The sequence below is a fragment of the Capra hircus genome, unplaced genomic scaffold, assembly GCF_001704415.2.
Source record: "Capra hircus breed San Clemente unplaced genomic scaffold, ASM170441v1, whole genome shotgun sequence".
Lineage (NCBI taxonomy): Eukaryota > Metazoa > Chordata > Mammalia > Artiodactyla > Bovidae > Capra > Capra hircus.
Window position 1 is genome coordinate 32807 of NW_017189634.1, and position 13275 is coordinate 46081.

Below are 13275 nucleotides of genomic sequence, written 5' to 3' on the forward strand. Positions count from 1 at the left end.
AAAATAAACACAGAGAAGAGACCAGAGCAAGGAAGGGGGAACAGGCGATATCCAAAAGAAATAATGACCGAAAACTCCCAGAACGGATTGAAGACACCAATCCATAGATCCCAAAGTCCCACAACTCCCAAGTAAAAACAATAAAGAGAAACCTCCAATGAGTCTCCTCACAGTGAAACTGCAGAACACCAAAGACAAAGAGAAGATACTAAAAGTGTCCAGAGGAGGAGAGACTGCTTCCAAAGGTGAGAAGCTAGATTTCTTCTCAACAACACATTCCAGCCCAGTCAGAGGGCTGACATCACAGCGAGCACGGCCTCCAATCACAGTGAGGTGAGGGGAAAACCAAAATGTCACAGCCTGGAGACGACAGTCACACTGCCAGCTCCTCTCTAGGTCAAAGAAAAGAATCATGATGGAAATTAAATCTCGAGCTGAGCAATAATGGAAGGAATACATGCTGAAACTTGGGGTATATACTCAAGAAAGAAGGCCTAAGATTCAGTGTAGCGGGTTGAGCAGGGCACACAACTGACAGGATCAAAAACACCAAGATCAGGGCAACAGAATCAGTAGCAACCAAATGAAAGGAAACCTCTGGAGTGGGAGAAAATATTTGCAAACTATGTATAGATAAGAGGTTAATAGTTAAACCAGGTAAAGAACTCATAGAATTTAGTAGCAAAAAAAGCCCAAATAATCTGAATTTAAAAAACAAGCAGAGGAACTAAAGAGACATTTTCCCAAGGAAGATACAGAGATGGCCAACAGGCCAAGAAAAGGTGTTCAACATCCCTAACCTCCAGGGGGACGCAAGTCAAAATACAAAGAGGCACCTCCTCACAACTGTCAGAACCGCCACATCAAAACCAACAAATAACAAATGCGGGTGAGGATGTGGGGAAAGGGGAGTCCTCGTGCCTTTTTTTGGCTGCTCAGCCTACAGGACCATAGTTCTTCTACCAGGGATCAAAGGTGTGCCTTCTGTGGTGGAAGTGCAGAGTCTTAACCACACCACCAGGGAAGCCCGTTGCGCACTGTTGATGGGAATGCAAACCAAACACTGGCGTTTCCTCAAAACAGTTAAGGATGGAACTAGCATACGACCCAGCCATTCCACTTCTGGACGTTTATTCACAGGCTACAGAACCAAAACCTCAAAGAGATATCTGCACCCCTATACTGACTGCAGCTTCATCCACAACAGCAGAGGCGTGGAAACCACCTGAGTGTTTATCCACAGGTGGATGCACAAAGAAGCTACGTTATAAACGCACAGTGGAATGTTACTTTACTAGGGACACCTTACGGCAGCACATTTGGAACCATAAGTGAAACAAAGTCCTTGAAAAAACCACAGCTGAGTCAAGAGTCCTGTTTCCATCTGGAAAGGCAATCGAGATTCACAGGTCATTTCCACCAAACTTCTCAGGAAGAAAGAATTCCAACTTTTACAAACATCCTCCGTGAAAAGAAAGGACATCCACTGTGTTTTCAGGGGCCAGCGTTACCTTGTACACAAAGCCGGAAACAGACATCTCAGGAAGATGAAGTCTGAGTCCAGCTTCAGCTACGGACACAGATGCAAAGTCCTTTAAGTTAAAGCAAGGTTGGCAAGCCAGACCTGGTAGTGTAGAGGGAAACGCAACCTGGCGGAGACTCGGCCGTGGCAGACACCCGAGGATCACCTAACGTTACGCAGTCAGTCCATGCAACCCGCCACAGTAACAGACCAGAGGGGAAGCGCATGGCATCTCCCAAGACACCATCCCCAGGTCCATTCCTGGCTTCTAGGAGCAAAAAGGGGACCTGACATGATTCCACCTCCGTTTCCGACGAACACTCACAGGCCGGAAGCGAGAAGAGCTTCCACGGTCTCATGACGTGAAGCCAGATACCGCCAGTAAGTCTGTCCCCGAGATGCAGGACGAGGGTGCTGCGCTCGCCGTGGGGGAGGGGTGGAGGTGCTGTGCAGGCTCGGTGGTCCTCACCCACGAGGCCCAGACTCCCCCGGGGGCAGCCCAGAAGGGCAGAGAGGCTGCTAAGGGCAGCGAAGAGACTGGAAGAGACGCCAACCAGACGGAACGCTGGGGGGCGGTGGGCCCCGGAACCCCAGCAGCGCCGACCCAGCTCCCGCCCCCGAGCAGTGTGTGGGGGGCTCACTCACCGGGGCCCAGGCGGTACTGCTCCAGCAGCCGCAGCACCTGCCGGCCCAGGGCTCTGGGGCTCAGCCTCTCCAGCCGCAGGGTCGCCTGTGGGTACTGCCTGCGGGAGACACACGGCTCTGGTCGGCACTGCTTTCTCTCAGCCGACGCATTTCAAGGTCTTAATTTTCATCAGCATCATACGTGTGCACAGTTCAGAAGCCAAGTTTTCCTACAAGGCTCAGAGGAAGGCAGCCCATCACAGTCCCCTGCTCCACAATTCTGACATGGCTCAGATCCACCCCGTGTTTCCAAGAGCCATCTTGCACTGTGACGTCTGGAGGGTTCAGCTCCAGGCGCTCTGCGCGGAGGCCTCACCACGGAAGGCTCCCCTCCCCAGACACAGCATCCTTGGTCCAGTTCGTCGGGCACCAGCTGCTTTCACAGAATTATATGACCACGCAAGTATGACTGGTGGTGGGTTCACGCTTGCCGGTCTGATTGCTGCCTCGGCCACCTGTCCTGAGGATGAGTCACTCCCCTCCCCACCGCAAAGAGGACGGCCCCTCCCTGTTTGGGTCGCACTGCACCTCTCCTGCCTCCAGGCTGTGGCAAAGTGACTCCGCGGGCAGCTCCCAGAAGCCAGGAATGGACCTGGGGATGGTGCCCTTCAACTCACACTGGACTGGAGGGCTGATAGTCTGAAGCAACTCCCCTTGCACTGGGCATCTGCTGCTCCAGGAACCCAGGGCCCGACTCCCGCTCTTTCTGAAGGTTCAAGGTCCGGGTCCTTGGTGTGGGTCTCTCGCCATCCTCTCAGGACTGTGTCTGGAGTGAATTCCTCCACACTCCCCTCTTTCTTTCTGGAATCCCCATTATTTGGATGCTGGGTGATCTTGACAGAATCTGTTGGCTTTTTTTTTTAATAAAAAAACCCTTTCCTCTCTGATTTTCCTGCTTTGGAAAGGCTAGGAAGAATCTTCCAAATACTTTACTGAGAGTTTCAGTCCCGTCCTGCCGTCACCTTTCTATGGACAAGTCTGCTCTGGGTCCCGAAGGCACTCTTTGCACAGCTGTGGGGTATGTTCTGGACACGGAATCTCTCTGAAGTTCTCAGTCACAGCTTTCATACTCATCATGTGCCCTTCAACCTCCTCTGGGCTCCAGGCAGGCTGCCAGAGGTCCCTGAGTCCTGACCGGGCCCCTCTGCACAGGCAGCTTTTTGGGGCAGAAACTGACAAACTGATTCCAAAATCCATATACAAGTGCAGAGGGTCCAGAATAAGACAAGAAGGACTCTGACGGAGAAGGAAGCATGGGAGGCTCCCCTGTCTGACTCAGGGCTGCTGCAGGGCCACGGCGGCCAGACAGGCAACACAGGCAGAGCAGAGGGACAGGCCAGCACCCAGCGCGCGGGCACACCGGGCGGAGGCACGCGCGCGGGCACACCGGGCGGAGGCACGCGCGCGGGCACACCGGGCGGAGGCACGCGCGCGGCGGGCACACCGGGCGGAGGCACGCGCGCGGGCACACCGGGCGGAGGCACGCGCGCGGGGCACACCGGGCGGAGGCACGCGCGCGGGCACACCGGGCGGAGGCACGCGCGCGGGCACACCGGGCGGAGGCACGCGCGCGGGCACACCGGGCGGGGCACACCGGGCGGAGGCACGCGCGGCACCGGCGGGCACACCGGGCGGAGGCACGCGCGCGGGCACACCGGGCGGAGGCACGCCCACCGGCGGAGGCACACCGGGCGGAGGCACGCGCGCGGGCACACCGGGCGGGCACACCGGGCGGAGGCACGCGCGCGGGCACACCGGGCGGAGGCACGCGCGCGGGCACACCGGGCGGACCTATGAAGGGTGCACAGCTGACGGGCCCACGCGTATGTGCACACCTGAGACCCCAGCCCCAGCCACAAGCCACCACCCTAATCCCCTAACTGTCTCTGCAGTTTGGCCCCTTTGCCGAAGGTCACGCAGCAGGGTCTCCCCTCGCTCTGTAATCTTCATCTAAGTTCCCCTGCATCCTTCCACGACTTCAGGGCACGTGTCCTTCTAGCTCTGAACAGTATTCAGCTGTCTTGCTGGACCACAGCTTACTTATCCCTCTAGCTACTGGGGGTTTCTTAGGTGGCGCTAGTGGTAAAGAACCTGCCAGCCAGCGCAGGAGATGTAAGAGACGCGGGTTTGACCCCTGGGTCGGGAAGATACCCTGGAGGAGGGCAGGGCAACCCACTCCAGCATTCTTGCCTGGAGAACCCCATGGACAGAGGGGCCTGGTGGGCTACCGTCCATAGGGTCGCACAGAGTCGGACACGACTGAAGTGACTTAGCATGCCCACATGTCAGCTACTGGAGGACATCTTGGTTCCCTCCAGGCCTTGGCAACTACGAATAGCGCGTTGCTATGAGCACTCAAGTACAGGCTTTTGTGTGGACAGGGATTTTCAGTGCCTTTGGGTAAATACCAAGGAACATGGTGGCTTGGTATGACATGAGAACGTGCTTACTTTTGTAAGAAACCACCAAACTGTCTGCAAAGTGGCCGCACCGTTTTGCACCTCCACTTGTGGTGATGAGTTTCTGTTGCTCCACGTCCTCACCAACACTCGGTGACGTCAGCTTCTCTCCATGCTAGCAGGCGTGCGTGGTGTCAGCTTCTGTCCATGTTAATAGGGGTGCATGGTGTCAGCTTCTGTGCATGTTAACAGGGGTGCGTGGTGTCAGCTTCTCTCCATGTCAATATGGATGCGTGGTGTCAGCTTCTCTCCCTGCTAGCAGGCGTGCGTGGTGTCAACTTCTCTCCATGTTAATACAGAGGCGTGGTGTCAGCTTCTCTCCCTGCTAGCAGGCGTGCGTGGTGTCAGCTTCTCTCCATGTTAATACAGAGGCGTGGTGTCAGCTTCTCTCCCTGCTAGCAGGCATGCGTGGTGTCAGCGTCTCTCCCTGCTAGCAGGCATGCGTGGTGTCAGCTTCTCTCCATGTCAATACGGATGCGTGGTGTCAGCGTCTCTCCCTGCTAGCAGGCGTGTGCGGTGTCAGCGTCTCTCCCTGCTAGCAGGCGTGCGTGGTGTCAGCTTCGTCCATTCTAGTGGGTGCGTGCTCATGATCCGATTTGCACTGCCCTGACGATCTGTGACGGACAGCATCTTCTCGTGGGCTTTTGCATCACCTGAGTCTCTTCTCTGGTGAGGCATCTATTTGGGATTTGGTCCATCTTTTAAATTAGGTTGTTTGTTTTCTTACTGCTGAGTTTTAAGAGAACTTTCTGTATTTTTGGATAACAGTCCTTTATCAGATGTGAATTTGCTAATATTATCCCACACTCTGAGCTTGTATATTCATTTTTCTTGATTAACACTTTAACATGTCAACTAATTTGATTGATAATTTTATTTTTTAGTATTTTTGCATCTGTGCTCATGAGACGCACTGGGACTGTAACTTTTCTTTCTCCTAATGTCCTTCTCAAGTTTTAGTACCAAGGCTTAAACTAGCTGATAAAACATACTGGGATGTGCTTTCTTTTTATAGTCTCTGAAAAAAATTTTTGTAAGATTGATACGCTCTCTTCCTTAAATGTTTGAAGGAATTCACTAGTGAAGCCATCTTAGCCTAAAGTTTTTTTGTGATGAAGTTTTAAACTACCGATTCAATTTATTTAATTGAATGGTGAAGGACAGGGACGCCTGGTGTGCTGCAGTCCATGGTGTTGCAAAGAGCTGGACACGACTGAGTGACGGAAAACTACAAAGGACTGCTCAAATTTTCCATTTTTCGGTTTTGTCAGCTATGCTTTGCAAGAATTTGGTCTATGGCATCTAAGCTGTCAGATATACTTGCATTGTTGCAAACACTGAACATCATTTGCTGTCTGCAGAGTCTGTAGTGATGCCACCCTTTTCATTTCCAATATGGGCGATCTGTATTCGTATCCTCCTGTCTTAGCGTCTCTTTATGATCTGTGCCTAAATCAACTATCTTAGTGGGAGTTACAAGATGGCTGTTCCAAACTCGACTGTTCCTTTCCGTGTACTAGCTGGCATAACAGTGTAAAGGAAAGTTTTCCTCCGCATCTTTCTGCATAAAACATGGTCGGATGTGCTGGTTTTTTTAATAATCTCTGGAAGAATTTTCGTCAGACTGGTATGGTCTCTTCCTTAAATATTTGAAGGATTCGCTAGTGAAGCCATCTGAGCCGAGACGCATGCAGCTTTACAAATCCAAGCTGCTGTGCTCTGTCACCGTCTTTTACACCCTATTACTGTTTTCATTCTTAGCCTCTTCCCCACAGAGCCCTTGTTTCTTTCAGTGGAGAATGGTCTCTAGGAGCCAAGATCTCATTGCTGGATGTGCTCATTCCTACAGGGTGTCACTGCTTCTGAACCCTTTCAGGGCACAGAATGAGAACAACTTTTTAAAAAATCATTCATTTAAGCTGATATCTGCAGTTAAATCTAACCCTGAGGATCCTCCCACTTTCTGCCTGTGTCTCCCTCCCTCCCCTTCTGCACACTTATTGCTCCAGCTGTTTCTCTCTCCTTTCTGACACACAATGAGAGCAACAGCAGTCACGTGCCGTGCGTCTGGCCCGCTGCTTCATCCATCCCGTAGGAGCTAAAGTCACAGCAGCCCCTAGAGAATCAGCCCCATTTTCTGGATGAGAAAACAAACCCAGAAATGGGAGTGCTTGCCCATGGCTCCAGGGGAGGGAGGGCCCAGGGAGACCTGCCACCAGAGCCCAAGGCCTGACTCTCAAGTGAGATGGTCAGGGCTGTGTGGTGCCAGGACAGGGCACCCAGACGGGGAACCAACACTGCCGCCTGCTGACGGACCGGTGCCCAGGGAGCCTGGGCAGCCTCAGCACCGCTTCCCCTCACCCACTCCCAGGGAGGTGGGAGGAAATCCTTCTTCCAGGTGCCCACGCATAGGTGACACCCTGTGCCTCTCATACACACAGACATACACACACAGAGGCACAGGCACATGCAGGCACACACACACATGCATGCAGGCACACACACTCAGATGTGTGCGCACACACACATGCACACGAGTGTGTGCGCACATTCACACACATGCACACACGTGCATGCACACTCGTGTGCACACACGCACACTCCCATGTGTGTGCACACACATGCACACGTGCGCACGCACGCACACATGTGTGCGCATTCTCACACACGCACACACGCACACACACAAAACACTCGTGTGTGCGCACATTCTCACACATACATGCACATGTGCGGGCACGCACACGCATGTGTGTGCACACACAAACACTCGTGTGCGCACATTCACACACATGCACACACGCGCATGCACAATCACTCATGTGTGCGCACACACACGCACATGTGTGCGCACACACACACTCATGTGTGTGCATTCTCACACATGCACACGCACACAACACTCGTGTGAGTACATTCTCATACATGCACATGCGCGGGCAGGCACACGCATGTGTGCGCACACACAAACTCATGTGTGCGCACACATGCACACGCACACACTCATGTGTGCGCACACTCACACCTGCACACACGCGCATGCACACTCACTCATATGTGTGCACGCGCGCACACACACACACACAGGCTCCCTGCTGGCATGCAGCCTTTTCTCTGTAACTGCCAGCACTCGACAGATTAATTAGATGAGGAAGGAATGAAGGAGCCAGTGCCTGGATGAGAGGTGCGGCCTCAGGGCTGTGTGAGCGAAGGGCCCCCGGGGAGAATGATTTCTGACTCAGAGCAGTTAAGTCTCTCTGACCATGGCTGCCGGAGTCAGGCCCTTGGCTCCAGAAGCAGGCCCCTTGCTGACTAGCTGGGACACAGGTGGGTGAGGGCGGGCTGGGTGTGTGGCGGCTCCCCCACGGACCTGCTGCCCGTCGAGCCTCACCCCTACCCTGAGGCCCGTGGAGCTCACCTGGCAACGACCCTGATGTCAAAGCCGGGCTGGCACCAGGAGTCCATGAGGGCCAGCAGCCTCTGCTGGAGGAGGGGTGAGCTGTCCACGTAGCGCTCTGTGAGGTCCACCTTGTCCTGCAGGAGCAGGGGCGCACACATCTGTGGGGAGACAGCCCCTTAGGCTGCGGCTCCATCACAGCCAAGACCCAGACTCACCTGCAGCCCAGCACAGGGAGTGGCCAGGGCGTCAGCGCCAAAGGGCCCAGAGGCAGGTCTGCGCAACTCGCCTCCCCTGGGGAGCTCAGGGCCCCAGCCGCGTGTCTGAAGGCCTCGTGAAGGCCCACCCCCTGCTCCGAGCTATGCCCCATGCCTGGGCCCCTGCACACACATCCATGTGTATTCACCCCCCCCAGTGCACACACACATGCACACTCACACACATCTGTGTATTCACACACACCCCCAGTGCACGCACATACACACATACATCCATGTGTGTACACACCCTCCCCAGTGCACGTGCACACCCCCCATCCATGTGCACACACACATCCATGCGCACACACATGTGCAGACACCCATGTGTGCACACACACCCATGCTCACAGACACCCATGTGTGCACACACACCCATGCTCACAGACACCCATGTGTGCACACACACCCATGCTCACACACACATGCACAGACACCCATGTGTGCACACACCCATGCTCACACAGACACCCATGTGTGCACACACACCCATGCTCAGACACCCATGTGTGCACACACACCCATGCTCACACACACATGCACAGACACCCATGTGTGCACACACCCATGCTCACATAGACACCCATGTGTGCACACACACCCATGCTCACACACACGTGCACACAGACACCCATGTGTGCACACACACCCATGCTCACACACATGTGCACACACAGGCCCTGCTGCTCCTTAGGCCATCCCTTGGGGGCTTGGTGGTCGCCCTCATCTCCACCATGAAGGATCAGAGGCTCAAACAGGCCCGGGGGCTCCTGGGGGGGCCCTGCTGTCCCTGAGCCGGTGGGTGAGCTCTGGGCTGGGGAGGAGCAGGGTGGAGATCAACCACCGGCCATGGCCCTGGCGGCCCAGAAATGCCTGTTGTGTTGAGATGGCACCGGCACGTGGCCTGGTGCACACACACAAGACCCCCTAAGCTGCCCAAGCCCCTAGGAGGCCCCAAGGGAGCACCTGGGCATGGTATTGGGCCTTGGGAGATACTGGCCACTCTCCTTGAAAGAATCAGATCTCAAAAGGTCCCCTCCCAGTGGCCCTGCAGAAGTCTCCTCACATGCCCTCCCCTCCGCCATGTGGTCACATAGGCCAGGCTGTCTGGAGACCAGACGGGATGTGGGCCTATCTGCCAGGCCAGGGCTCCAGGAGCACGGTCCTCATGGGAGCTCCCATTCCTGAGAACCCTTCAGGCCACCCCAGAGCAGAAGACGGCGTGGTATGCCCCTAGTGACTGGCTGCTTTCTGAGCATGCTATACCAGCGCCTGGGGACAGCTCACAGGCACTCACTGGCCCCTCCCTGCCCCTCCTCACGTAATCAGGTGGTCACCTGTGACTCCTGCCCTCCAGCACCTCAGCTCCACCTGTGCAAACAAAGCCCACAGCTCAGTGGTGGGGACCCTCCCTAAACCACGCTTCTGGGGGTCTGGACACGATCTGATCTACGTGAGAAAGACTCGCACCTTCTCAACGTCGAGGTCCGCCTGCAGCTGCAGCTTCGTGCCCAGCACGATGGCCTGGGAAACAGAAGGCCTGGGTTACACAGGGCCCAGGGGGACAGGCAGTGCCTGTGTTCGGAGGCGTGTGCACAGGAGGCTGCCACCCTTCCCCACGGCCCTCAGTTGCCTCCGGTCACTGCAGGGACAGCCACCGGGCCTATCCAGTTCCAGCCATGTGGCCTCAGGCCGAGGGGCCTGGAACCAGGAAGCGTCCCAGTCCACAAGCCCCTGTCCCTGGCCAGGCTCCATGTGTGCTGCGGGGTGGCTGGAATGACCCCTGTGTCCCCTCGCACCCAGCTAGGGCTCAACGTAGATGGGGCCTCGAGGTGCTTGCTGGGCAGGGGGCCTGGGTCAGGGGTTGCTGATGAGAGGGTGGAGGACGGAGGGAGGAGTCGGGCCCCGATCACCCACCCACAGAGCCTGGTGGGGTGTGGACTGCTCTCTCCACTTTTCCTGGGAGCTCCCCCCAACCCCCGGCCCAGGAGCTGCTGGGCACCTCCGGGGAGGGTCGGTGGGGCTCTGTGTGCTCTGGACACCTGAGGGACGGCAGCCATGACCTGCGAGGCTCCTCCGGACCTCAGCGCTTCCCATAAGCCACAGCGTGCGCCCCAAAGCAACTCAGAGTCTGCTGGATGGAGCGCGCTGACCCCAGGTCCAGGGCGGCAGGCCGGGGGGGGTTGGTGCCTCGGGGGCATGCAGAGAGCTGCCCTGGGATCCATACAACAAGCGGCTCTGAAGCCACGGGCTCGCAGGCAGACCCTCGGATGGGGCAGGGTGCGCACTGCGCGGGCTGCCCTGTCCTGGGCGCGCGACCCTCCCCGGAATCGGCAAAGACGCGGCAGCCCTGAGTGCCCGCACGTAGCGCAGGCCGCGCTGCTATTAATAATTTCCATACATCGCGCTCCCATTATGAGCAAAAATAACTGGCCAGGCGGCCCGGCCCCGCCCCCCCGCAGCTCACAGAAAGGCCCAAAATAGCGGCCTGGGAAAGGCAGCTCCGGCAGAGGCCGGGATCGCGGGGCGGGGGCGCGGGGCTGGGGGCCTCTCCCTGCGCGGCGCTGACCTGGTGCCCCGCGGCCTGGCCGGAGTCCAGGAGCTCAGTCTCGGCCAGGCCGCCGGGGGCCCAGGGCCAGGGGAGAGGGGTGCAGAGCTTGGGGGAGGGGGAAAGGCAAAATGGGGGAGGTGGTGGGCCAGGGAAGGGGACGCAGGCCTGGGGGCGGGGCTGGGGCGGGCCCAGGTGGAGGAGCGGGTGCAGGGCCGGGGCGGGGCCAGGTGTCCGCGGGTGGGCTCCTTTCCCAGGCGTCCCTGCACCCTCACTGGATGCTCTGACCTCTTCTGGGGAGAAGACCCTCAGGAAATTGAGGGGGCTCTGGAACATGCTCAGGAAGGCCAGAGTGCACACGGTGGGCACCCCACATTCAGACCCCAGGCCGTTAGAGCCTGACCACCAGTGTCCGGCTTCCAAGCTCCCGCAGGGCCAGCATCTGGACCTGGCTCGGTCAGGCCAGGCCGCAGTTGGAGAAGGGCCGTGGGTGGGAGGACTGGGGGCCTGGGAATCTCCCACGCTCCAGGCCAGGCCCCAGGCCGTGGCCTGAGAGAGGACAGCAGAGGCAGCAAGGGGAGCCCATCACCACTCTCCCGGGGGGCTGGTCTCCATCACCTGAGGGTCTGGCTCCTCAGCAGGCTACCCCCATCCAAGAACTCCTCTGAGCCCCAGAGCTGGCCTCAGACTGGAGGGGCAGCCTCGGGTGATGGCTGGAGTCTTGGTCCAGTGGGGGCAAGGGCAGGCCAGGCACTGCCCCTCAGGGCAGCGGGAGGACAGCCTGCAGAGTCCGCCTGCCCCAGGCCCTTCTCTGTCGGCTGCACCCCCCTTCCCTCCCTCTCTTCTCTCCTTCCAGCCTTCCCCCCTCCCTCCCCTTCCCAGGAGACAGCAAGGCCCAGGGGCCCACTGGGCCGACCTGGCCTGGGTGGCTCGCGCACTGGCCTGCAGTCAGGGCCCTGGTGCACGGTGCCCACCGGCAGGGCACAGTGTGGGGGTCGAGGAGCAGGGCAGGCAGTGCTCGGAGTCTGGCCCCACCCACCCAGGTGTGTGGTCAGGCGTGCCCGTGAGGGGTGCATACCCCTGGGCACAGGACGACGCCCCCAGAGGGTCTGGGGGCCCTTCTCCTCTGCCTGCTTCCTCCGCGGCAGCCAGCCCCTGATCACGCCTGGCAGAGCCCTCTGTGCACCCAGGCTGCCCTCTTTTGGCCAGGCGGCCTGCATGGACACGAGGGTGTGGCCGGAGCACCAGGGCTGGAAGGCCATGGACTTCCCCAGGCACTGGCTGAGAAGGGTCTTCTCTGCCCCTCAGCCCTGGGGGGTCTGTGTCCTGGAGGCTGTGAGGGGCACAGGACGAAGCGGGGGCCGTGTGGCCTTATGCAGACACGGGAGGGTGCCCTGACGGCACTGCCCAGCCTCCATGGTCACTGGGGGGAGGGCTGGCAGCAGAACCGTCTCCTCCAGGAAGCCCCATCTTGGTTCTGTTGGGCCAAGCTGCTCACGGCTCACCTGTCTGTCACACAGGCCCTGAGGGTAGGGGAATCGCCTGCTGACCCAGGGGCCTGGGACTTGCCCCAGGCGAGGCTGGACAGCCACAGTGGGCGGAGGGCAGGGGACAAGACCAGAGCTGGGCCCCCCAGCATCTTGCCGGCATCACTGACCTCCGCCCAGGAACCCCAGAGCTGGCTGCTGAGAAGAGGGCTGCCCTGGGTGGGGTCAGGGTGGGGCAGTGGGAACCAGCTCAGGCCCCAGAGCTGCAGCTTTGGTGAAAAGTAACTAAGACCGGACGGGCTGGGGCGGCGACAGTGACAGCGGGAAGGGCAGGCACGCCGGACCCTGACGGGCCAGCAGGGGCTGGGGCAGGTGCCCAGACCCGGGTCCCAGACCCCAGGACCGACCTGCCTCCCACCTCCACTGCTCGCCACGGGCTTTCTGCCAAGGGACCTTTTCTTTCTTTCTTTTTTTTTTTTTTTAAAGCAAAGCTATCTTTTTACCTTGATAAGCTGTTTAAAAAACGTAAATAAAATAACTCAGCAGACAAAAGCGGGCATTCACGCAGCCGGAGCCCGCCGCCGCCCTCGACATGAAATATCGCAGCTCATGAAGCCGTGAGTCCCCGCTAATCGAGCGGACAGGCCTGAAGGCGGCCCCCTCGGCGGCGCGGCGCGGGCACTGGAGCGTGCACCGCCTGCCGGGCCGGCCCCGCTCGGGACAATGCCTTTCTTCGCACGAGGGGCCTGCGCCGGACATGAGCGCTCTTGTGTGCCAGTCCTGCCTCGGGAGCGGCAGGGCAGGCGCATTTCAGCCTCCGACGCTCTTTGAGGCCGGCGTGTACGCTTCAGCGCGCCCCGCCTGCCCTCTTTCCCCTGCGGCCAACCGGCCGCCGGCCGGCCCCGCCCGCGCCGTTGTGCT

At 58.3% G+C, this 13275-nt stretch overlaps 1 protein-coding gene across 1 annotated transcript in view; it reads right to left on the reverse strand.

Annotated features, from left to right (window-relative positions):
* The window catches only part of LOC102172805 (exonuclease mut-7 homolog), a gene marked incomplete at its 5' end in the record, with an annotated part of 41587 nt that extends 31744 nt beyond the window's left edge, over positions 1–9843 (reverse strand). Inside the window, 3 exon segments of the mRNA XM_018044603.1 lie at positions 2168–2265; positions 8084–8223; positions 9790–9843. Of these exon segments, the coding sequence (XP_017900092.1) occupies positions 2168–2265; positions 8084–8223; positions 9790–9843 (292 nt within the window).
* Between the last annotated feature and the right edge of the window lie 3432 nt (positions 9844–13275).